Here is a 22,416-nt window from a genome sequence, read left to right as displayed (position 1 = left end):
GAGATCCTTGAGGACAGGCTCCATGTTCCATTAATGACTGTCTCTTCTTCAGGCCTTGGCCATCAGCCCCGCACATAGTAGGTGTGCAGCAAAACTTTCAATGACATGCTGCATCCTAGCAAGCAAGGTCGGAAGTGGAGGTTGTGTGAACAGAGATGAGGCTGACCAAGAGCGCCTACACAAAGGACCTTCAATGTCAAGCTGAGGAGTTTGGAAACTCTCTGGAAGGCAGTGAGGGGCCACGGAAGACTTTTGGTTCTGGAGGAACCCTCTGGCTGTGTGTGGAGAATTTATCAGAGGAAGCAAGGCTGGAGGAGGAGGCTGTTCAGAGTCAGGAGTGAGGGAGTGCAGGCTGCCTGGGGCAGTGGAGGTGCAGATTTGTTGATGGAGGGGAGAGATTGAGGTTGTGAAAAGGATAGGTCTCTGCGAGGGACAGGGGGATGAAGGGGGAGGGAACCTCTGGAGGGTTCTCATCTGGACAACTTCCAGCATTGGTGGTGGATGGGGGACATCATTCATTGGGGATGGGAAATACAGAGAACTTGGTGATCTGGGGAGAATATGACCTACCCCATTATGATGAATTTGAGATTCCCAGAGACATCCTAGGGAGTGTCTGTGTTGCTTGGCAGTGAGTAGGCCTGGGGCTGGGATGGATTCTGGACCTGTTCAGCTTGGCAGAACTGGGGCCGTGGGAGTGGGTATAGGGTCAAGGAGAAGAGAGGGGAGACCAGAGGGTTGCGAGCCTGAGAAAGGCCAACATTTGAGGGACAGAGCCCAAGAAGGAGGAGGAGGAGGACCAGCCAGGGCCTGTGGTGTCCCTGGGGCCCTGGGGGAAAGAGTTTCTAGAATAACGATCTTCATCTGGGTTTCTTGAACTTGGATGGGGACAAGTTGCACATTTATTTTCACTAATGTTTGAGTGAAATTGAGCATTTCTCTCTATTGTGAACGGAGGGAACAAACCACGGTGTGATTATTGGCAGTGCCTGTGACTAGTAGCAATCACCTGTCACACCGTGGTGGTTGTGGACCTCATCACTGCTTTCCAGTTGCACAGTATCAGACCTGCTACTGGCTCTGGCTCTTCATCATGTTGATAATGAATCTCGTGTGGTTCTCTACCCCAAGTATGTTTTTTTTAAAAATGTTTTGGCAACTATTTTAATCTAACTGGCTTCTTTCCTTTCTAATTCTAAGCATTAAAAAAATGTATGCATTAAAAACATTATTCTGAGAAGGGGCTTATGAGCTTCCCCAGGGGGTCCAGAGATGCCTCAGAAACTGCTTTTGTAGGAGAGTGCCTGGCCGTACCCAGGGCTGCTGGCCAGATGGGCGAGGAGGAGGGTGTGCATGCATGTTAGGGGGTGCAGGAGCCTGAAGGGCTGTGGAGCTCCGTGGGAGTGCAGACATGGGCGTGTCTGCAGGTTTGTGGTGGAGGACAGGCCTCCAGGAGGCCTAGGGACAATGTCATCACCCTCTGTCCGTGTCTCCACCAAGTGTCTGCTTGTGAGTTCTGGAGGGCAGAGGCTTCAGCCTCTTCATGCAGGGTTCCCAGAGCCACCGTGGGCCAGACAGAGGGGGTCTCAGCAGAAGGGTGCTGAATAAGAGGGTTCAGGGTGGGAAGAGAGGCTGCATATCCCTCCAGCACAGAAATCCCTTCTTAGGCTGTTTGATGCCTCCAGGTGATGGGGACCTTGTTCTTTTCTGAGGCTGCCGTGCCTCTGAGCAGATGCTCTACGTGGGGCTCCGGGCACAGAGAGGGATGGATACCCTGGTTGGTGGTGAGAAGCCAGGACAGACCACGTTCAGTTAGACAGCTGATATAAGCGGGGGGACATTAAGATATTGTGAGGGCTTGGGGGAGGCATCTGTACCCCCTGCCCAGGAGTCCAGGAGGCTTCCCCGCAGGTACACCTTCATAGTGGATGGGTTCTGGAGGCTGGTCATCCCAGAGACAGTAGGACCCTGGTCCCCAGCAGCCCTGCCCTCCCCTTTTCCTCGGCAGGGGCTGAAGCCTCCTTGGCTGGTGTTCCTATCCCATGGACCATCCGCCTTGGGTTTTCTTCCAAGCTGGCAGCCCCTGTTCCCTCACCTCCCCCACTCCGGCTGTCTGTACTGGGCACCAAGGCCTGCTGGGCATCTGGGAATCAGAGACTTTGGCCAAATTCAATGAGTTCTCAAATTATGGGGCAACTAAGAGGTGACACTGGGGGCAGGGACAAGGAAAGAAGGGGGCGCTCACTCCCTCATCTCATCCTTGTAAGGGTTCTCAGCCCCCCAAGACCCTGTAGCATATAAGGAGAATCAGTCCAGCCCCGGCAGGGCTGTGTGTCATGTAGGGAGCTCCCCACTGCTGGAGGCATGTAAGCAGAGAGGTCTAGAACCATCTGCCCAGCAGCTCTGACCACTTTAGGGAGCCGCTTTCTATCCCAGCTCAACCACCGTGTGATCTTGGGTAAGTATCTGGACCTTCATTTTTGTATCTGAAAAGTGGGTGTAATAACATCTGCTGTGTCTATCTCCCGAGGCTGCTGTGGGCATGGGAGGAACGGATCCTTTTTTTTTTTTAGAGATGGAGAAAGAGAGGTGAGGGGAGGGGCAAAGGGAGAGAGAGAATCTTAAGCAAGCTCCATGCCCAGTGTGGAGCCCGATGCGGGGCTCCATCTCACGGCCCCGAGATCATGACCTGAGCTGACATCGAGTTGGATGCTTAACTGCCGGAGCCCCCCCAGGCGCCCCGGGAGGAATGACTCCTTAAACAAACAGGAGACAGGTTGGTGTGAGGTTCAAATCCCTCACTAGCTGTGGCCTCAGCAAATCAGTGACATCCTCCCTTGCAGGGCTGTGGTGAAGGTTGACAGGGGGTGGGGGGGTGGGGATCTATGACAGTGGCTATCCCAGCAGTTGCTTGTGTGGGTTTAACTGTTGCATTTTATTTTTCTTTATAGTAGTTTCCCTTTACCATTTTTTGTTGCCCCTCCCTTTTATAAAGTAGGCTCCACTCCAGTGTGGAGCCCAGTGTGAGGCTTGAACTCAGGACCCTGAGATCAAGACCTGAGATGAGATCAAGAGTTGGGCGCTTAACTGACTGAGCCACCCAGGGCCCCTTTGTATTGAGGTAAGAGGTACATGGAGTAGAGCTCACAAATCTTTGTGTCTGGCTCAAGGAATTTTTCCATATAAATATACAACAGTGACCTTACACAGGCCAACAAGAACATCTCCAAAAGATGGAGAGAGTCCCAGAAACTCCCTCATCCCCCACCCCCAATGGGTGCTCACCCAGTCACTACTGTTCTGAGCTCCTTCACTGTAGGGTTAGCTTTGCCTGATTTTTCACTTTATAAAATTGGATTCATGTGCTCTTTTGCTCTTAGGTGTCCAGCCTCTGTTACCCAGCGTTATGCCTGTGAGCTCTGTCTCTTTTGCTGTGTGCATCAGTAGTTTGCTCTTTTTCATTGCTGCGGAGTATTCCATCGAATGGGTGTGCCACCGGGTTTCTCAGCCTTGAGACATGTGGGGTGACATGTCATGTCATGTGTGCTGACATGTGGGGCCAGATAATTCTTCACAGTGGGGCCGTCCTGTGCATTGTAGGATGTTTAGCAGCATCCCTGGTCTCTATATTAGATGCCAGTGCCCTGCCTCACCATATTGTGGCAATCAAAAATGTCTCTAGACATGGCCACATGTCCCTTGGAGGTCAAAATCATCCCTAGTTGAAATCTGCTGCCTGACCCATTCTCCCGATGCTGCACACTTGAGTTGTTCCCAGGTTGGGGCCATTATGAATAACACGGCTCTGAACGTTCTGGCACATGCCCTTTTGTGGACTTCTATCTGAATTTCTCTGGGATGTGCACCCGGGAGTGTCCCTCCCGGATCCTAACAGGGGTCTCTGTTTCACTTTAATAGATGCCAAGCCGCTTTCCAGAGTGCGTTTTGCTCATAAAGAGAAGTCAAATGAATACATTGATGAATTAGTGGATGGGTGTCTTTTTGAAGCCCAAGAGTCTAGAGCATAGTTGATGTTTGAAATGGTAGCCACGCATCACAGCTGGGTCCTAGAACAAGGACGTGCTCTAGGTAGCTCCAGGGCAGGAGTAAGTCTGGTTCATCTCAGAGCACTGATGCACAGGCCTGGTATTCAGCAGGTGCTTCATAGATGCCTGTGGACCTGGCCTTGGAGAAGCCGCCCTAAGAACTGGGATGTGGAACATCAGGCCCCATTCAGCCTTTGGAGACTGGAGGCCTGAGCCTCCAGTTCTATCTTGGGACTCACTGAGGACCAGTAGGGGTTGGACCCTCACACAGGGGCTGGGTCACCCTCCCTGCCTCTCTGGTCCAGGAGGGCACAGCTGCCAGCCCTTTCCTCCTCTTGATTTATTCAGACAACTGAGGTGCACCCTGGGAGACGGATCAGATTTCAGATTTGACAAAAATAAAAACAAATTTGGCTGCCTCAGCCAAACCCAGCACTCCTGCACACATACCCCTACCCCCCAGAGCCCTCCGAATTACAGAAACTATGACTGTCATCTGGGCCTACAGGATGGAGGGTGGTGGTCACCATGGTAACCATGCTGGCCTCTGGCTCCTGGAGAGGAGGCTGCCCCAAGGGGCCTGCTGGGGCGTCAGGCACTGTCCCTCCACCTGGTCACTCTTCTCTCTGGAAGTGGCAGGTTTGAGGAGGCCCTCGGCCTGGTGGCTTCCCCGGTGACCCTGTCCCTCCAGTTTTTAAGACAGCAGCTGGGACGTGGGATGGAGTTACAACTCTGTTTCAGCTTGACTTCTTACTGACTGAGGGCCTTGAAACCAGCACCCTCCCCTTGATGGCTTCCCTTCCCTTCCCTTCCCAGGGCCCAGTGTCGGAATGTTGTCCTTCCTGACTTCATGGCCGGCTGTAACCCAGGTCCAATTGGGAGGAGACAATGTGGGTGAGAAGGAAAAAGCAAATATTCCAGTGAGCACATGCCAGCGGAGGGCCTCTGGTATTCCAGGCCCTGTGCCTGGGGGTGGCGGAGCACGTGGTTGGGAACATGGGCTTGGGAGGCAGCAGGGGGCTGATTCAAATCCTGCTGCTGTCATATAACAGCTGTGTGACCCTCGATGGCTGGGGCTGGAGCCCGTGCAGCCAAGTACCCCATGCTTCAGTGTCCTTATCTGTAAGATGGCGAGAACAACGGTACCTGCCAGTTTTAGGGAACTTTGCTGTAGTTCTGGGGCAGCCCTACATTGCCAGGCCTGAACTGGTTGATTATTTTTACAAAGGCTATTTCAGGGCACCTGGGTGGGTCAATGGTTGAGCATCTGCCTTCAGCTCAGGTCGTGATCCTGGGGTCCTGAGATCGAGTCCCCCATCAGGCTCCCCACAAGGAGCCTGCTTCTCTATATATATCTCTGCCTCTCTCTGTGTGTCTCTCATGAATAAATAAATAAAATGTTAAAAAAATTTTTTTTCTAAGTAAAAAGGCTTTTAGTGAAGATGCGGACATGGGTCCGAAAGCCTGTGTGATAGCATCCCTTCTTCTCTACTCGAGGTAATACTAGGTAGTCAGCAGGTAAAGTGAGCAGGGGGCTTCAGTCCTCTGCTGGTGAGGTGGCTTTTTGCCCCCCCAAAGTCAAAGAATGGGAGACCCGGGACCCAGTTACATGACAGGCTGTCAAAGAGAGGGCTTTCCCTGCTGCACACCACCCGACGGACCCTGGTCTTGAGTCGACAGCCCCACAGGCTCTGTGTTCTGCGGCTTCTGGGCTCCCTGCCCTGTGTGCTTGCTGGAGGGTTTCAATGAGATTGTATGTGCCGTTTGGTTGGAAAGCTCCTTGGCAAACAGACATCCAGGAGCACTTGAGAAATATTTGCCAGTGTTACCATTGTCACTGCAGCTTACCCGGGGCCCGGCACACAGCAGACACTCAGTATGTGCTCATGAATTTGCTGCTGGGCTGTGAGGTCCCAGTTCTGAGGACCGCGGGAGGCCCCGCCAGCAGAGCAGGGGAAGCAGGGTGGGGGCCGGCTGTAGGCGGGGCCGAGTCTCCGCCGGGCCCGGGGGTGGGGTGGTGGGGTGGTGGTGGGGGGCTCTTCTTTCTCCCCCAGCTGGGTGTGTGTCTGGGAAAGTTTTGTCTGCCAAGGAGGCTCTGTTGGGTCCACTGATCTCTATCCCCATTCCTGTCCTCAGAGGTACCCAGGACTGCCCATCTTGGGTCTAATCAGGTGCTACACATACAGAGCCTAGACCTTTGGGGAAAATGAGTGTTTTTGTTTTTAAGATTTTAAATTATTTGAGAGAGAGCGAGAGAGAAAGAGAGCAGGGGGAGAGGGAGAAGCAGCCTCCCCTCTGGACGCGGGGCTCCATCCCAGGACGCTGGCTGGGATCATGACCTGAGCTGAAGGCAGATGCTTAACCGGCTGAGCCACCCAGGTGGCCCGAAACACGGGGTTTTGGTGTTTGTCTGAAATCCAGCCATGGCTCAGGGACCCCGTGGGTGGGGAGTCTCTTGTCGGAGGGTCCCTTCTGCCCCAGGCTGGCTGTGTGGCAAGGATGACTCTGTCCCTGTTTCCCATCTGTGCAGTGGGGGATTGGATAAGTTGCTTCCGGGGGACCTCGGTGGGATTCCTCTGTGTCAGAGATCACCCTGACAGGAGTGAGGGTCTGGGCAATGAAGCAGGCAAGATGATAGGGTCCCCACGGCAGTCTCAGGTGCCAGGCAGGTGGCTTTGAGCCACCTTCTGTGAGAGGCAGTGGGAACCGCTGAAGACTCTGCCTTTGTCAAGCCAGCACTCAAGTCTCTGCCTGCCCCATTACCTAGAAATCCTTACCACCCCCTTGGGGCTCCGTCCTCCCTCAAACTGTCCCAGAACCCTGGAGTTACGCCTGACTGTGCTCTCAGAGTTCCTCACTGCTTATGACTAATGGTGGAAGCATTAGGCCTTGGGCCAGGCATGGGCTCGCACAGCCTGGAGACCTTGACTCCCTCTGACGGTCTCCTTCCCCACGTTGCGTGTCTGGTTCAGCTTCAAGGAGGGCTGGTGCCTTTGATCCCTGAGCCAGTGGGGAGCATGTCAGGAGCCGTGGGCAGCAATGCCAGCTCTGGCCTGACTTCTGAGCCTCACAGGCTCCTGGAAAGGGCCCAGGCTCTGCCATCTGGGATTTCCCCGAGTGCCTCGGGGCAGGGCTGAGACTGTCCACCTCTGAATGTCTGAAGCTGAGCGATCTAGAGGTGAAAGCCACTCCATCTGCCTCCTTGAGCGACTCAATGCAGCCAGTGACATCAGAAGCACCACCACACAGTGGCTCTGGGTACCACTGAGTCAGGTCTTTTGGGCTGCTTAACTGGCTGTGTGACCTTGGGGAAGTCACTCCAGCTCTCCAGGCCTGTTTCCCCATCTGCCCCCAGTGAGCTGTGTTGAGAGCCAGGGCTGTGTCCCCAGGGACTTGACACACAGTAGTCATGGCTCCTGCCAAGTTCATTACTGTGGTAGCTAGACCAAGTGGATAGGGAGCCCTTCCAGAGAGGAGGCTGAGCCACCACCTTGTGAATGGGGAAAGGTGCTTCAAGGGAAGTTTCAAGAAGAAGGGACAAATGAACTGGGCTGTGGAGGATGAGTTGGAGTTTGCCTGGTAGAGACAGCAGAAGGAAGTGCATGCAGCGGGTATGCTTGGGGCCAGCAAGAAATTCAGTGCATGTTGAGGCCAATGGGTGGGAGATAAGGCCAGAAGAATTCAATGAATTCAGAGAGTGTAGGCAGCCTTGGGTGTCAGGCTAAGGAGGGTGATGGAGCCAAGGAAGGTTTCTGAACAGGAGAAAAGCCTCAGCTGAGCTGCGCTTCCGGCAGATTAATCTGGTGGTGGCCAAATGGCTGGAGGTGGGGGGCAAGCAGAGCAGGCTCTGGTTTGCGTCTCAGCTCTGTCCTTTTCCAGCTGGTGACCTTGGGCAAATCATATTCCTCTTTGTGTCTCAGTCTCCTCATTGCTCAGTGGGCTCTGAGAATTAACTGAGGTGATGCTTGCAAAGTGCTTGGATAGTACTGGGCACACGGCACTTGTCTGGTGATTGTGGGGGCAGAGACCAGTGCCAGAGCCTGGGGGTGCTGTGCAGAGTCCAGGTGAGAGACACTAGTGATGGTCGGAGGCCCCAGGGGAGGGGGAGGAGGTCACAGGCAGAGACAGGCCATGCATCACAGAGGAGAGCACTAGCCTTGGAGTCCAGCAGGCCTGCTGTGGATCTCAGCTCTGGTACTTCCCAGCTGTGTAACCTGGGTGAGGCCCCTAGTTTCTCTGAGGCTCATTTTCCTCATCTGTACAATGGGCCTGCTGGCCTCCATTACTCAGGGAAGGAAGAAGTGGGGGTTCTGGGCTCCTGGAAGATGGCTGCTGGAGTGCCCTTTGAATTTCACGTGGGCAGAGAGGGCAGAGGGAGCAGAGGACGCTGCTGGGAGGAGAGAAACGTGGCAGGCAAGGGGAAAGGCGAGGGGGGGGGCAGTTCACTGGTAATTAGAACGTTTGAACTTCAAAAAAGTTAATTAATGACGAAGCTGCTGCTTGGAGCAGTGCTCAGGCTAGAAGGGGGCCCTGGCAGGGACTGCAGGTAATTACAGGCTGTGGCGGGAGAGTGGTGGCGGGGTAGGAGGGGTAGGAAGGAGCAGGGCTGGGCGAGGAGGGTCTGAAGGAGAGGGAGGAAGGAAGGCAGCATCCCGAGGTGAGCAAGGGGACCAGGGATGGGAGGGAGGCCATGGCCAGGGAAGCCAGGTCCGTCTCCCATCTGGCGAGAAGAGGTGTTCACCCCCACTGGGTAGGGTCTGGCTAGCGTGGCTGTGTCCCAGCTTAGCGCAAGGGGCCAGGGTTTACCATTGGAGACACTCAGGCATCACTGGATGTCAGAATGGGCAGGCCCATAGAGCTTTACTGATTCCTGCAGCAGACCGAGCTCCTACGAGATGCCCATCACTGTTAGATGTGTGAATGCAGAAGCCCTGTCCCCTTAGAAAGGAGGTTCTAGCTGTGGATAAAGGCAACGAGCATGCCAACAAGGCTTGAGGACATGAAAGTGCCTCAGAGGCCCTCCTTGCCTAGAGCTGGTGGCTGCAGCAGACTTTCTACCTGGGCAGGCCTGTGGAGGCCGGATCACATCCCTCTTGTTGCAGAGGCTGGGAGGGCCTAGGCTCAGATAGTCTGCAACCTGGTGATGAGTTCTAACCCCTGCCATGGGAGAGGAGGGAAGGACAGGGGTGTCCAGCGCACCTCAGCCACACCGGACGGACCCTCTGCAGGCTCCAGCTCCAGGCCCGGAGCAGACATGGAGGAGACAGAGGTCAGGGGATGGGAGAGGTGGTCAGAGAAGCGAGGCAATGACAGAGGGAGGTGCTCCGAGGTGGACAGGCAGGGATGGTCCAGAGATGGCCTGCCAGCTGGGCCTCTGTGGGCTTCTCCCTTCCTGGCACTGAAGAAAACACTCAGGCCGGGCAAGGAAATGGGGAGGAGTCCTCCCAAGCAGTGGCTTGTAGGGTTTGGGTTCTCTGGTGGGTTTGGCACCCACAGCCATGTCTATTGTGAGGTGGGTAGGCTAGCTTTTGGTCTCCAAGGTCTTTGAAAACTTGGGCATTGGCCCACTCAGTGGGGTGTCTGGAGGGGAATGGGGTGTATGCCTGTGTCTGTGGAGGGTGGGGTATTATTATTCCAGCTGCATTCAGCTCTCCCATGGCTACAGTCTTCCCGACTGTTTTGTCCTTGACTCTGTGTGTACATGGTTTGAATGTGTCAGCATGCTGGTGATCCTGCTGAACTGCGTGACACTTGGCATGTACCAGCCCTGCGACGACATGGACTGCCTCTCCGACCGCTGCAAGATCCTGCAGGTGAGGCGGCCTGCCAGGCCTGGCTTATAGGCCCCGCCCACGCGGCCCCACCCACCAGCACCGCCCACCAGCCCCACCCCCCGCCCCGCCCACTAGCACCGACCACCCCCGCACCCCGCCCACTAGCACCGCCCACTAGCACCGCCCCGCCCACACCGCCACACCCCACTAGCACCGCCCACCCACGCCCCGCCCACCAGCGCCGCCCACCCCCCCCGCCACACCCCCTAGCACCGCCCACCCACACCCCGCCCGCTAGCACCGGCCGCCCGCCCTGCCCCGCCCTCCACACCCCGCCCACCCGCCCAGCCTTCGCTGCTCATGCCCACCGCTTGGCCTGTCCTGGTTCCACTGGCTGTCCTCTTCATCAGTCCTAGCTGGTCTTCCCCATTCGCTCCCCGCACCCCCCCCGCGCCCCCCGCTTTTTTTTTTTTTTTTTTTTTTTTAAGATTTTGTTTATTTATTCATGAGAGGCACAGAGAAAGAGAGAGAGAGAGGCAGAGGCACAGGCAGAGGGAGAAGGAGGCCCCATGCAGGGAGCCCGATGCCGGACTCTATCCTGGGTCTCCAGGATCACGCCCTGGGCTGAAGGCAGCGCTAACCCGCTGAGCCAGCCGGGCTGCCCCCCATTCTCTTTCTTGATCCTCTCCCCCCTCCATCCTCTCTGTGTTTTGGAGCCTCTGTCCTGGTCTAGGCCCTGGTTTTCCCCCACCAAGTGCCTCCCCAAGCCTTCTGCTCTCCCCAGCCCCAGACTAACCATACTGCCCCATGTCAGCAGAGTGTAAGTGACCCTGACACTCATCTGCCCAAAGCCTGCCCTTAGCTCTGGGTGCTCCTGGAATAAAGGCCAAGCTTGCTGACTTACTCTCAGTTCCCATCAGGAGCTGGCCTCCTGTATCTCTCCTGTTTTCATCTTGGAGGTCCAGATGGGGGCCTAACCTTGGATACCTGCCATGACCCCATGCAGCACTTGTCTACCTGTAGTGCAGGCTGCTAGGGTTATACCCATTTCACAGATGTCTATAAACATCATGTCATGTCCTCTCCCTGGGAAAGCCAGGGAGGAGTTGCCTTCTGCCTTCTGTGTTTCCACAGGACTCAGCAGTTCTGAGCAGCCCCTGAGCAGCCCAGGGTCTCAGAATCCCCTGAGGCACTTGTTAAAGACCCAAACCTGGCCCATCTCAAACCTGTAGAATCAGAATCTCCGGGGTGGTGGGTCTTGGGTTCAGGAGGGTGAAAAGCTCCTCATCCAGCCTCAGGCCCCTGGGTGGAGTTAGCCTTAGTGGGTACCAGGCTGGCTTCCCATCCAGATGGTGGGTTCATCAAGGACTCCTTTCTATGTTGATGACACCCAGCTTCTGTCCCCAAACACAGGAAGTGGGTCTGTTTCTTGAACTAAATTGACTACAGCCCTCATTGATCCTGGAAAGAGGAATTCACCCAGGCCCTGTCCTCAGAAACTATCTACTCGCCTGAGCCCATGCTTAGGGACACATTTGGGGCCTCCTTTCTGAACAGAGGAAGGCAGGGATGAAACCTGTGTGGTGAGGTTGCGGGGGGAGTATCAGGTCTGTTTTGAGAAAGATCCTTCCATGTGGGCTTTGGAATCAGATAGACCTGAATGTCAGTCCTGGTTCTGCCACTTACCTTCTGTGTGACCTGGGGCAAGTCACTTGACTTCTCTGAATCTGTTTCCTCACCTAAAATGGGGCTATCCAGGGGATTGTGGGGACAATTAGAAAAGAGAATGCAGTCAAATATCTTGCCCAGTGCTTGGCACTTGTTATTAGTGAGAGCCCTTAGCCCTGCCCCCATCTGGGTCCCTTGTCAGTACGCCTGACTTTTGGGAACAAAAGCATGGGCTGTATGACCTTGGGCAGGTTCATTCTCTCTCTGGGCCTCTGTCTCCTCATTTGTGAAATGACTTCAATGGACCAGGATCTCTGAGGTTGTCTTCCTGCCCAAGAGGAGACATTTCCAGGTCTTTCCCAGGCCATTCGTGTCCTTACCTGTGTCCCTACTTCACACTACAGCTCCAACCCAGTGGTCCTGTCCCCGAGCCTCATACTGTCCTTGCTTCTTGCCTTCTTCCTGCCCCTGCAGGTCTTTGATGACTTCATCTTCGTCTTCTTTGCCATGGAGATGGTGCTCAAGATGGTGGCCCTGGGCATTTTTGGCAAGAAGTGCTACCTTGGGGACACATGGAACCGACTGGATTTCTTCATCGTCATGGCAGGGTAGGTAGTGTATACCCGACAGTGTACATCTGGTGCACACCAGACGTAATTTAAATAATCTGTGGGGTTTCTGGGTGATAATGATGAGGCTGCATTGCGTAGGACCTCCCTGGGCCCCTGGGGTGGGAGGAATGATGGCCCTTTGCTAAATGACCCGGACAGACAGATACTCCTTCCTCCCTTCTCTGGTAAGACATGTGTCCTTCTGTGCTGTAGCTGATACTGGGCCTGTTTCACACTAACTGTATAACCTTGAGAAAGCTACTTAACCGAAGCCTCAGTTTTTTCATCTGTAAAATGGGGATAAGTATGACTTTGTCAAAACAAGCACCCAATCAATGTTAGCTATCATTTTATTATCCTAGATTGCTCAGCAAGTCAGAGCTAGAGCACAGACTCAGGCACTCTGTAACTCCAAACTGTGGTTATTTTTTTCAAAACACAAGCTACGGCCAGAGAAGAGCCAAGTTACAACTTAGCCCATTTGGAGCATCTGGGGCCCTGCTTGGTGCCTTGTTCTTGCTTTTCTGGGTCAGACCGGGCTGGTGGCTATTCATGCATTCATCTAACAGCCAGGGGTTGAATGGGTTCCTACTAAGTGTCAGCTGTGTATTAGGTCTGGGGGACGAAGGACAGCAAACACAGAGCAGGCTTTGTCTTTCCCAACTACTGCATGGGGAGAGGCATCCAACAGCTGTGGAGGTGAAATGTGTGCCCCACACAGAGACAGGGACTCTGGGAAAAGCACTGTGGTTTTCTGAGAGCATCTCTGAGCCGGGGTGGTGGCTTGGAGGCTTGAGGATGTTCCCGAGGAGGTGACACACACAAGAGCTGAAGGACAAGCAGGTGCTAAGTGTGCCCGCTAATGGGTCAATAGAGCAGAACTGACAACAGGGAGAGATGGAGGGAGAGAGGTAAAGGCTGGAGGCCTGCAGGTGCACGTGTCTGTGACAGGATGTGACGTCATGTATGTGCGTGTGTCAGCATGCACGCATGTGTGCAAGATGCCACCGAGAAGGGGCAACGAGGGAGGACAGGCACATGGCCAAGATGGGGAGTCGGTACCACCAAGTATACACTGACCTCCACAGGGATGTTCTAAAAGTAAATGATTTGTCCACCAGTGTTTTTTTTTTTTTAAGATTTTATTTATTTATTTTTTAAATATTTTATTTATTTATTTCCACCAGTGTTTTAAAAAGATGTTACACTTCCTCTGAGCACCCTTCCCTAAGAGCAGAGTTCAATTTCACAGCCACCCTGTCTGTTATGTAGAGCTCGCTGGAAGTTATGCTGGGTGCGTAGGGTGTCTTATGCACCGTGCCATTCCCTTTGTCAAAGCCCTTCATTCTCCTTCTCATTTTGGTTTGGCTGGAGGCCATCCTTAAGTCCTTTTTTCTTTTTTTTTAGAGACAAGGTGTTTGGATAGTGTCATTTCCAGTCTTGCCCGTCCAAACCTGTGTTCCTTTGATCTCCTTGTGTGAAGGACAGTTTTTGTCTGCAGCGCTCTGGAGTCATAATTTCCCTCCTCAGGGCCCTGCATGTGGTCCCATTCAGATCCACAAGCTAGAATTACGGGTGAGTCCAGGATAGGGCCGATGACTCTTCTTGGCTTTTTCCCTGTCAGAGGCTTCTAGGGTTTTCTCCTTACCTTCAGAATTCAAACAGTTCACTAGGGCAAATCTAGGTATAGGATTGCTCCCTGTGGGGCCTTTCAGAACTGGTATTTTCCTTACAGTCAGAAAAAAAAAAGTCTTTTATTGCTTTTTTGGTGATTGCCCATTCTTCTCTGCTCCCTTTTGGTAGTCCCGTGAAGTGGATATTTCCCTCCTGTATCTATTCTCTGCATTTCCCATCTTTTCCCTCACACGTTTCATCTGTACTAGCAGAGAATTCTTTGACTTGTTTTGTGAATCACCAAATGATGTCCTTTCCTCCAATTACTGCCCCTTCTGGAATCATTCGTCTCCTCTGCGTCTTTTTAATTCCCAAGATCGTTTGTTGTTCCTGGGTTTCTTATTTTTCAGAGCCGCTTGGACCCGTTCTTGTTTTATGGATGCAATATTCACTCGACCCTCCTTATGGATACTAAGTAGGCTTCTTCACAGTCCTTTCCCAACCTTGACATCAAAGTATAATTGCCAAAGAGTTAAAAAAAAAAATGACCCTCTCGCAAATCTTAAAAGGCACGTGATTTATTCACCTCATTAATGAGGACCCAGCAGGATGGTAATCAGGAGAATTAGGAAAATAGGCACTGGAGAGAAAATGTGGGGATGAGAGAGTTAGGTGGGAATCAAAGCTGGTTAACGACCCACAGGGTCATAAAATCATAACTTTGGGGGTTATTTCTGTTGCGTAGAAATCACTTACAAAACTCTGCAGGTTAACATGTGATTTCACAGCAGCTAGACCTTTAATTAACAGTAAACAGTGAATGAAACAAAGGTATATTTCCCTAGATAGTGAAATGATCCTTGGCTGGGTCTGTTAAGTAATGCTCCACACTGACATTGTGAGGAAACCTGCTCTCTGCCTTAATCTCACGTTTTTAGGAGAATTTTTCTTGACTCCTGGTTGGAGGTCGGTGTTTGTTTTGCTGGTTTCACTCACTGCCTCCTATGAGCACCTCCGCCTTGCCCTTTGGACTTGAAGAGTCTCTGCTGTGTACTGATTCCCCTGTCTGCTCATATTTAGAAATTAAGACAATGGAGGGACGCCTGGGTGGCTCAGTGGTTGAGTGTCCACCTTCAGCTGAGGGTGTGATCCCGGGGTCCTGGGATCGAGTCTCACATCGGGCTCCCTGCATGGAGCCTACTTCTCCCTCTGCCTGTGTCTCTCCTCTCTCTGTGTGTGTCTCATGATAAATAAATAAAATCTTAAAAAAAAAAAGAAATTAAGACAATGAAGATTCAAGCTGAGCAGAGTGAGCAGTGAGTGGTGAGGTCTCTGGTATCTTCTATTGGTCCTTGGTGGGGTCCACCGGCCAGCATCCCCCTGGGGGTGAGGAAGGGCCGTGCGCATGTGCAGCCACATAGGGCCCCTGTGCCTGATTTAATGCTCGGTTATCACCATTTTGAAATCTTAATAGGGGATCCCTGGGTGGCTCAGTGGTTTGGCGCCTGCCTTTGGCCCAGGGCGTGATCCTGGAGTCCCAGCATCGAGTCCCATGTCGGGCTCCCAGTGTGGAGCTTGCTTCTCCCTCCTCCTGTGTCTCTGCCTCTCTCTCTCTCTATGTCTATCATAAATAAATAAATAAATCTTAAAAAAAAAAGAAATTCTTAATAAATTTTGAAGGAAGGCCGTGCATTTACATTTAGCACTGAGACCCACAAATGATGTAGCTGGTCCTGATTGTGGGGGCGGGTTCAATGGAGATTTTTTTGCTGGAGGGACTCAGACCTGTCTTATTCTCAAGGTCCTCCCTGTCCTTTCTGCCTAGGGATGTGTGGGTGTGGAGGGCAGGATGGGAAGGCACAACCCGAGGCGCCAGAGCCCAGCCCCCCAGTCCCAGCCCTGCTTGGTGCTATAAATGTTCTGTTTCCCGAGTAACGGGCCTGACATCCCAAGGACGATTTCTTCCTTTCTGCTCCTCCCCTTCCCCAAATTACTGGCTCCTTTTTCAAGCTGTGGAGGAGACAATCTCCACACTGAAAGGTTCCTTCGAGGTCAGAGCCTTCATCTCCACATCCAGCCAGCTCCTGCTTGCATGCTGCCGCTGTGGGGAACTTACCTGGCAGCTGATCCCAAAGGGGGACTGCCTGATGTGCTAGAAAATTATTTCTTTCACTGAGCTGAATTTGTCTTCCCACAGCGCCCATCTGATGGGAACATTCATTCACTTATTCATTTACAAAATCAGCATTTATTGAGCACCTACTACATGCCAGGCCTTGTGCTGTATGGCGGCGGGGGTGGGGGGGCAGGTTTGAACAAGACAGATGCCATTGAGATCTCACAGCTTAGAAAACAGATATAAAACAGAGGATACAATTCTCAGTAAATTCTAAATTGGGATCAGTGCAGTCTTGAAGTCTCTACACTTCGAGGAAGTGTAGAGGACTGTGGGGTTGTGGGACAGGGACCTGATTTACACAGGGGTTGGTGGTGTAAAGTAGAGAGACCTGGGCAGGGAGTAAGGGCTGAACAGGAGAGGATGGGGGTTGGGTGTCTCCGGTAGAAGGGACAGCACGCGGAGGGCCTCAGGGGGGGTTTGGAGAAGGGGCGTGAGGGGGATGTTAGAGCCTAGAGATCCCAGGGGTGGCCAGATGCTGAAAGATGAGGATAGAGGGGGGTGGTGCCTGACTGCAGAGGGGGCTCAGAGCCTGAGGTGTGGGCATCTCTGACAGATTCATGACAGTCCCTCACATTTTCTTTTTAAGTTTTTATTTATTTATTTGAGAGAGAGAGAGAGAGAGCATGCACACACATGAGTGAGGGGCTGGGGAGGGGCAGAGGGAAAAGCAGACTCCCCAGTGAGCAAGGAGGCCGATGCGGGGCTCCATCCCAGGACCCTGGGATCATGACCTGAGCCGAAGGCAGATGCTTAACCTAGACGCCCTTATTCCCTTATTCACTTGAGATGTCCCCAACACTCTCTACCATTTGTCAAAGGGTCGGTGAGGCAGCCTCACCTTATGGACTCACTTTAGGCTGCCGTGGTGCCTGGGTGGGGGTACCACCCATTGATGTGATGACTCCCAGTGATGACTCACGGGGCAGAGAGAATGGGCTATCCTTATCCCAGTGCCACATGGTGACCTGTTGAGTGGCTGTGCTCCCTGCTACCCCCTGGTTGTGTTCACTTTCCAGGCCCCATCTCTCGCACCCTGAAACTAAACACAGTTGACCATTTTTTTTTTTTTTAATTTATAACCCAAGTACCAAACTGTGCATTTTTTGCTCTTAATTTTATCTTACAGCAATCTCTTGGAGTCCTGCTTCAGTCACTCGTTATATTTACTTCCTGTGCTTGGTCAACTCAGGATGGTGAGTCCTGTGGCACTCCACTAGAGACTCCCTTCCAGTGTGAGACAGACCTTCAGCAATCATTGGGTTATAGTTGAACCTGCCTCACCCTCTTATTTAAACTACACTTTTCTGCTTTTGTCCATTAGGAGGTCATGAAATATTCAATGGTGTTATTGTTGAACTTGAGATATTTTTTATTTATGTATCTCCCTTGGTGCATTATGCTGGTAACTTACCTCCTCCCCTAACCAAAGACATGAATGGCCATTGCCGTCTGTGGGGAGGGGACTGGGCACTTCTGTTAAAAGCTTCCCCAAGAATTCCGGTGATGATTCTCTTAGGTGAAGCAGAGCTGGAGGATCCTTGGGGATCTGTGGGGACTTCTCCAGAATGAGGCCAAGCCAGAGCCTTGCCAAGGGCATGGCTGGTGTGGGCCCTGCCTAGGCGCTGCCTTGAGTCAGAAAGCCCTTGAAAGCTTCCAGCCGTGATGCCATCCCAGGGGGGGCCTCTCTGTAGGAAAGTGGAGCAGCTAAGGGATGAGCCTGAGCAGACCAGGAACGGGCCACCAATCTCTCCACTCCTCAAACACATGCACCTCCTTGCACCCCTTCTCAGTGCTCCTCAAAATTTAAGGAGGAACAGGATCTCTGGGGCACACGTTAAAATGCAAATTCCTGGGCCTCGCCTCAAGGATCCAGACCCAGGGCATACTGAGGACCTAGGACTTTGCATTTTAACGAAATGCCCAGGTGGCCCTGAATCAGATGCTCTCATTCATTTGACCCTCGAGATGCCCTTGACTGGGAGCACTTCAAGCGGAGATGATGAGTCCTGGTTCTGGGAACCCCAGGTAGGGCAAGAAGCATGAGGAGGGCCCCCTCTCTGATCTGGGGCCAGGATCTGAGTTAATTCTCATAACAGGTAGACGTACTTTGTCATTAAAAATATTAACACGAGTAGCATTGATGTCAGTAATTGAGCCCCTCAGCCAAGGATCGAGAAGGAGAGGCTGGTGAGAGTCCATCAGACCCTGGGAACGTCTTCTCCCTAGTGAGTGCATGCGCACAGGGAACAGCTTCCCCATCCCGACTTTTACAGGCTCTTGAGAAACAAAATGTCAATAAGAATTGTTCCTCAACCCGGGACTAGAGCTTTCTAAAAGGAACTCCTCTGCAGGCGCTTGCTGGGAGTACCTTTTGTCCGAAGTGCCTGTCAGTGGTTCTTTAGAAAGCAAAGGGAATTGAATCTTCCCAGGCTCCATCCAGGGAAGTGATAAAAAGTAAGAGCATCTACTGTTTGCTGAGTATTCACGGTGGGCCCAAGCTGTGCATTATCTGATTTAATCTTCAGACTGGCTCTGTGAGGGACGGACCGTGGTCGTTTCCATTTCACAGATGAGGCACGGTAACGGGAAGAGAGCTGCCCAGGGTCACGAGCTGGTAGGGGGAAGGGCCAGGAGGGGAACCCAGGGAGCTTGGCTCCAGAGGCTGCGATTAAGTCCGGTTCTGTGAAACTTGCTGGGATGCATTCGGCTGCAGGTAACTGGAAACACGAGTGGCAGCTCAAGCAAATCCTGGGGTGTTTTTTCCAACTAACACGAAGTTTATAAGTTGGTGGATGCAGGTGATGGCTCTGTGACCTGGGGGCTAATGTCTGTGATTTTCCAGGCCTTTCTTTCATGGTCACAAAGTAGCTGCTGAAGCTGTTGGCCTCGTGTCTGCATCAAAGGAGGGAAGGATGAAGGGAAACAAGGCTATGCCGTTCACGCCTGTCCACTTGGGTCAGGAAGACATTTTCTTATCTAGATCCTTCCTCTGTGCTAGCACATTTGGCCAGAATTGGGTCTTGTGGCCATCTTTAGCTGCAGGGGAAGCTAGGAAAATAGAAAAACATCATTGAATTTGGTCCAGTCAACCAAGAATTGTTCCCTGGGGCCAGGCAGGATTGGAAGAAGAGGGAGTGCACCTTATGTGGGCAACTCTCAGAATGTGCCACATTCCTTTCCTAGGGCTCGAGTTTGTCTGCTCTTGGCCAAAGCTGTGGCCCTACCACGTTAACAAGCCTAGTTGGAGCCTCCAGAGCTCTGCCTGGGCTGACTGGTGTGATGTCTTGAGAAGTCTAAAGTCAAACCCAACCCATGCAGGCTGTGCTGAGGCTTGTCCCTGCTCACAGACTGAGCTGTGGTCATGGGTGTCAATGTGTCATCACTGTGGCTGTTTCCAGAGCCTTTAGAGCTGGCCTCCCTCCGCCATGACTCTATGTGCATCATCTGTGAGTCAGGGAAGCACTCCAGGTGTCAGCAAGCCAGGGCACCCTCCTGGTCTTCACATCTTTATATCCTGATTTATCCTGGGCTCTACACGTCTGTCTGCTCCAAGCACTGGGTGCTCTGAGGGCAGGGCTGAGGCTGACTCATCATCCCGGAGTCCCTAGAGCTTGGCTCTGGGCCAGCAAGGAGGGGGTGGCTCCGTGACATGTTTGTTTGGAATCTGTTGCCCAGGCACTGTGGAACTGGGGGAGGGGGTATCTGGGGCCATTTTCTTTCTTTCTTGAAATCTTTCTTTCTTCCTTTTTTTTTTTTTAATATTTTATTTATTCATGAGAGAGAGAGAGAGAGAGAGAGAGACAGGCAGAGGGAGAAGCAGGCTCCAGGCAGGGAGCCCGCGCGGGGCTCGATCCCGGGACTCCAAGATCACACCCTGGGCCAAAGGCAGGCATCAAACTGCTGAGCCACCCAGGGATTCCCATTTTTTTTTTTTTTGTAAGATTTTTAATTTATTCATTTGAGAGAGAGAGTGCATGAGAGCACGAGCAGAGGGGAGCAACAGAGGCAGAGGGAGAAGCAGACTCCTCACTGATCAGGGAGCCCGACTTGGGGCTCAGTTCCAGGACTGAGGGATCATGATCTGAGCCAAAAAGGCAGACACTTAACCAACTGAGCCACCCAGGCATGGGGCCACTTTCTTTAAGTTCAACTGGCGCTGGGTGGGTGTGGACCTGGGAAGATTCCAGGGGGAACCGTGGGGTGGATGGTTTTCTCATCTGCTTGTGGAGTAGAGTGGATCAGAGGGATGGTAACCACTCAGGTTCGTTTCCATGGAAACAGGATGCTACAGGCTATGAGGGCTGAGGGGTAAGTCACCAGAGAGTCTCAGGCCACAGGCTAATAAGCCAGACCCCAGCCACGCATGAATCAGGAATGCCTCTCTCGGTTTCACGGGACTGGAACCCACCGATTCTGGTTTAGGGGAGCTTATCCACATCTGTCGTGGTACCCAGACTACTCTGGTGTGACCATACTAAATTTCATGGAGCAGACATCATGAGGCATATTTGGGACCTATACTTTAAAATGATGCATTATTGTTTATCTGAAGTTCAAACTTCACTGGGGATCCTGTATTTGTGTGGCAACCCTACCCAGAGATAAAGTCACTGGAGTATTGTCACCTGAGTGGAGCCTTGTCTAGAGGAGATCGGGGATCGCCTGCTGTTGCGGTGCCCAGAGCTTCCCTGTATCCCACCTGCTTGGGGTCCTTGGACTTTGTGGCATCAAATCTTTTCTTGATTCTGAACTTGGCCAGAGTTAGTTTCACAGCATCAGTTTCTTTGGGCTTAAGAACCCCGTTCTAAAAAAAAAAAAAAAGAACCCCGTTCTTCTGGTTTCATAGGATTTGTGTGAGGATGTAGAGGCAAAAGTGACCCATAAATCAGAAGGTGCTGGCCAAGGTCAAGGGTTAATGTTACTGCTCTCTAATTCCCACTTTCTATTATTTCCTCCCTCTCACCCTCCCTGGACTGAACACCTACTATGTGCTAAGTGTCGGGGTAACGGTGTAGGCTGGTGGTCTAGTTATCCACCAGAGCAAGCCTGAATCATCACAGAGCTGCCTCCTGACAGATGATCTGCCATTTCCAGCATCTCAGCTTCCTTCCATTAGCTAAATCTTAAATTACATTTTAAGAAAGCCCCCGTAGGCCCCTTGCAAAGATCGAGGAAACACCCTATTTTTATCAGCCACACACAGAAATCATCTGGGAAGGGTATTTCCTGGAAAGATATAATATCTCAGTCATTTTATGTTGCTTTTGTCAGCTACAAGGTTTTTTTTTTTTTTTTTTTTTTTTTTTGATCGTGTGTCCCTCAAGTTCTGTGTTTGACAAGCTGGTGTGGAGAGCCCGCCTCTAAGCCAGACCCTGGGCTGGACTCTGGAGACCCAGCTGGGACTCTGAGCCAGCCCCTGCCCCGAGGAACCGGGACACAACAGAACATACCTCAAGCCAGGGGTGCCCTCATAGAGGACAATGGGACCCAAGGCAAGCGAGCTCAGTTCTGGAGTAGGATCTGGAAAGCACAGAGAGGCACGCCAGGTAGAAGGGCCGGCAGTTGCAAAGGCAGACAGTCTGGAAGAAGCACGGGGCATATGGGAACATGAGATGTTCGGGTGTTCCTGGGGGGCAGGGCCCGTGGCAGGCAGCGCTGGGGTCACATCAGAGCTTCCAGAAGCCCTTCCTGCCTGGGCTTTCTCAGGCACGAGATGGGACTCAGGGAGGGCTTGAGGCAGGCACGTGTGATTCGTGGGCAAGTGTGAGCTGAGGTTGGGAATGAGGCTGTGCCAGAGGAACTGCTGGCGCTTCTTTGGCTCCTACTTGGGCCAGGCTCTGTTCTTTTATTTATTTTTTAAAGATTTATTTATTTATTAGAGAGAGCGAGCAAGAGAGACAATGCGTATAAGCAGCGGGAGATGCAGTGGGGACGAACAAAACCTCAAATAGACTCCCTGGCTGAGTGCCGAGCCTGACTCGGGGCTCAGGGCTTGATCTTACAACCCTGAGATCATGACTTGAGCCAAAATCAAGAGCAAGGTGCTTAGGCGCTTGGGGGTCAGGCCGGGTTCTAAGCCCTTATTCCATATAGGAATACATTTCATTCTCCCCACACTCTGGGGAGGTCAGTTCAGTGACTTGCCCAGGGTCACACGGTGCCCTAGCAGCAGAGCTGGGGTTGGGATCCGGCCTCCACGCTCTAACCCCTGGGTGAAACTGTCCCCAGGGGTGCAGCCCTATTCTATGCACCGCCATGTGTTTGTGCTTACCGGGCGCCTGAGCAGCTGAGGGGGTGCTTGGGAGCCAGAAGGCGACTGGCCCGATGCCTGATGAGGTGGGGTGGGCTGTGCAGAGCTCCTGGAGCCCCCCTCTGTGGCCTGGGCTCTTCCTGAGCCTCAGCTTCCAAATTTGCAGCGAGGGCCATCATCCCACCATGGGAAGGTGTGCAAAGCGCTTGGCACAGAGTGAGCACTCAGAAAGCCCTTGCGAATCAGCCAGGACTCTGGGTTGTCCGTGAGAGAA

At 52.6% G+C, this 22,416-nt stretch overlaps 1 protein-coding gene across 1 annotated transcript in view; it reads left to right on the top strand.

Annotated features, from left to right (window-relative positions):
- CACNA1I (calcium voltage-gated channel subunit alpha1 I) overlaps window positions 1-22,416 on the top strand; it is a 112,267-nt gene that overhangs the window by 22,157 nt on the left and 67,694 nt on the right. Inside the window, exons 3-4 of the mRNA XM_049115065.1 lie at window positions 9,750-9,859; window positions 11,963-12,096. Of these exons, the coding sequence (XP_048971022.1) occupies window positions 9,750-9,859; window positions 11,963-12,096 (244 nt within the window). The remainder of the gene's footprint in view (window positions 1-9,749; window positions 9,860-11,962; window positions 12,097-22,416) is intronic.

The sequence above is a fragment of the Canis lupus genome, chromosome 10 (assembly GCF_003254725.2).
Source record: "Canis lupus dingo isolate Sandy chromosome 10, ASM325472v2, whole genome shotgun sequence".
In the NCBI taxonomy this organism is placed as follows: domain Eukaryota; kingdom Metazoa; phylum Chordata; class Mammalia; order Carnivora; family Canidae; genus Canis; species Canis lupus.
The sequence above is the reverse complement of the archived record's forward strand: the minus strand, read 5'-3'. Positions and strand labels throughout refer to the sequence as shown.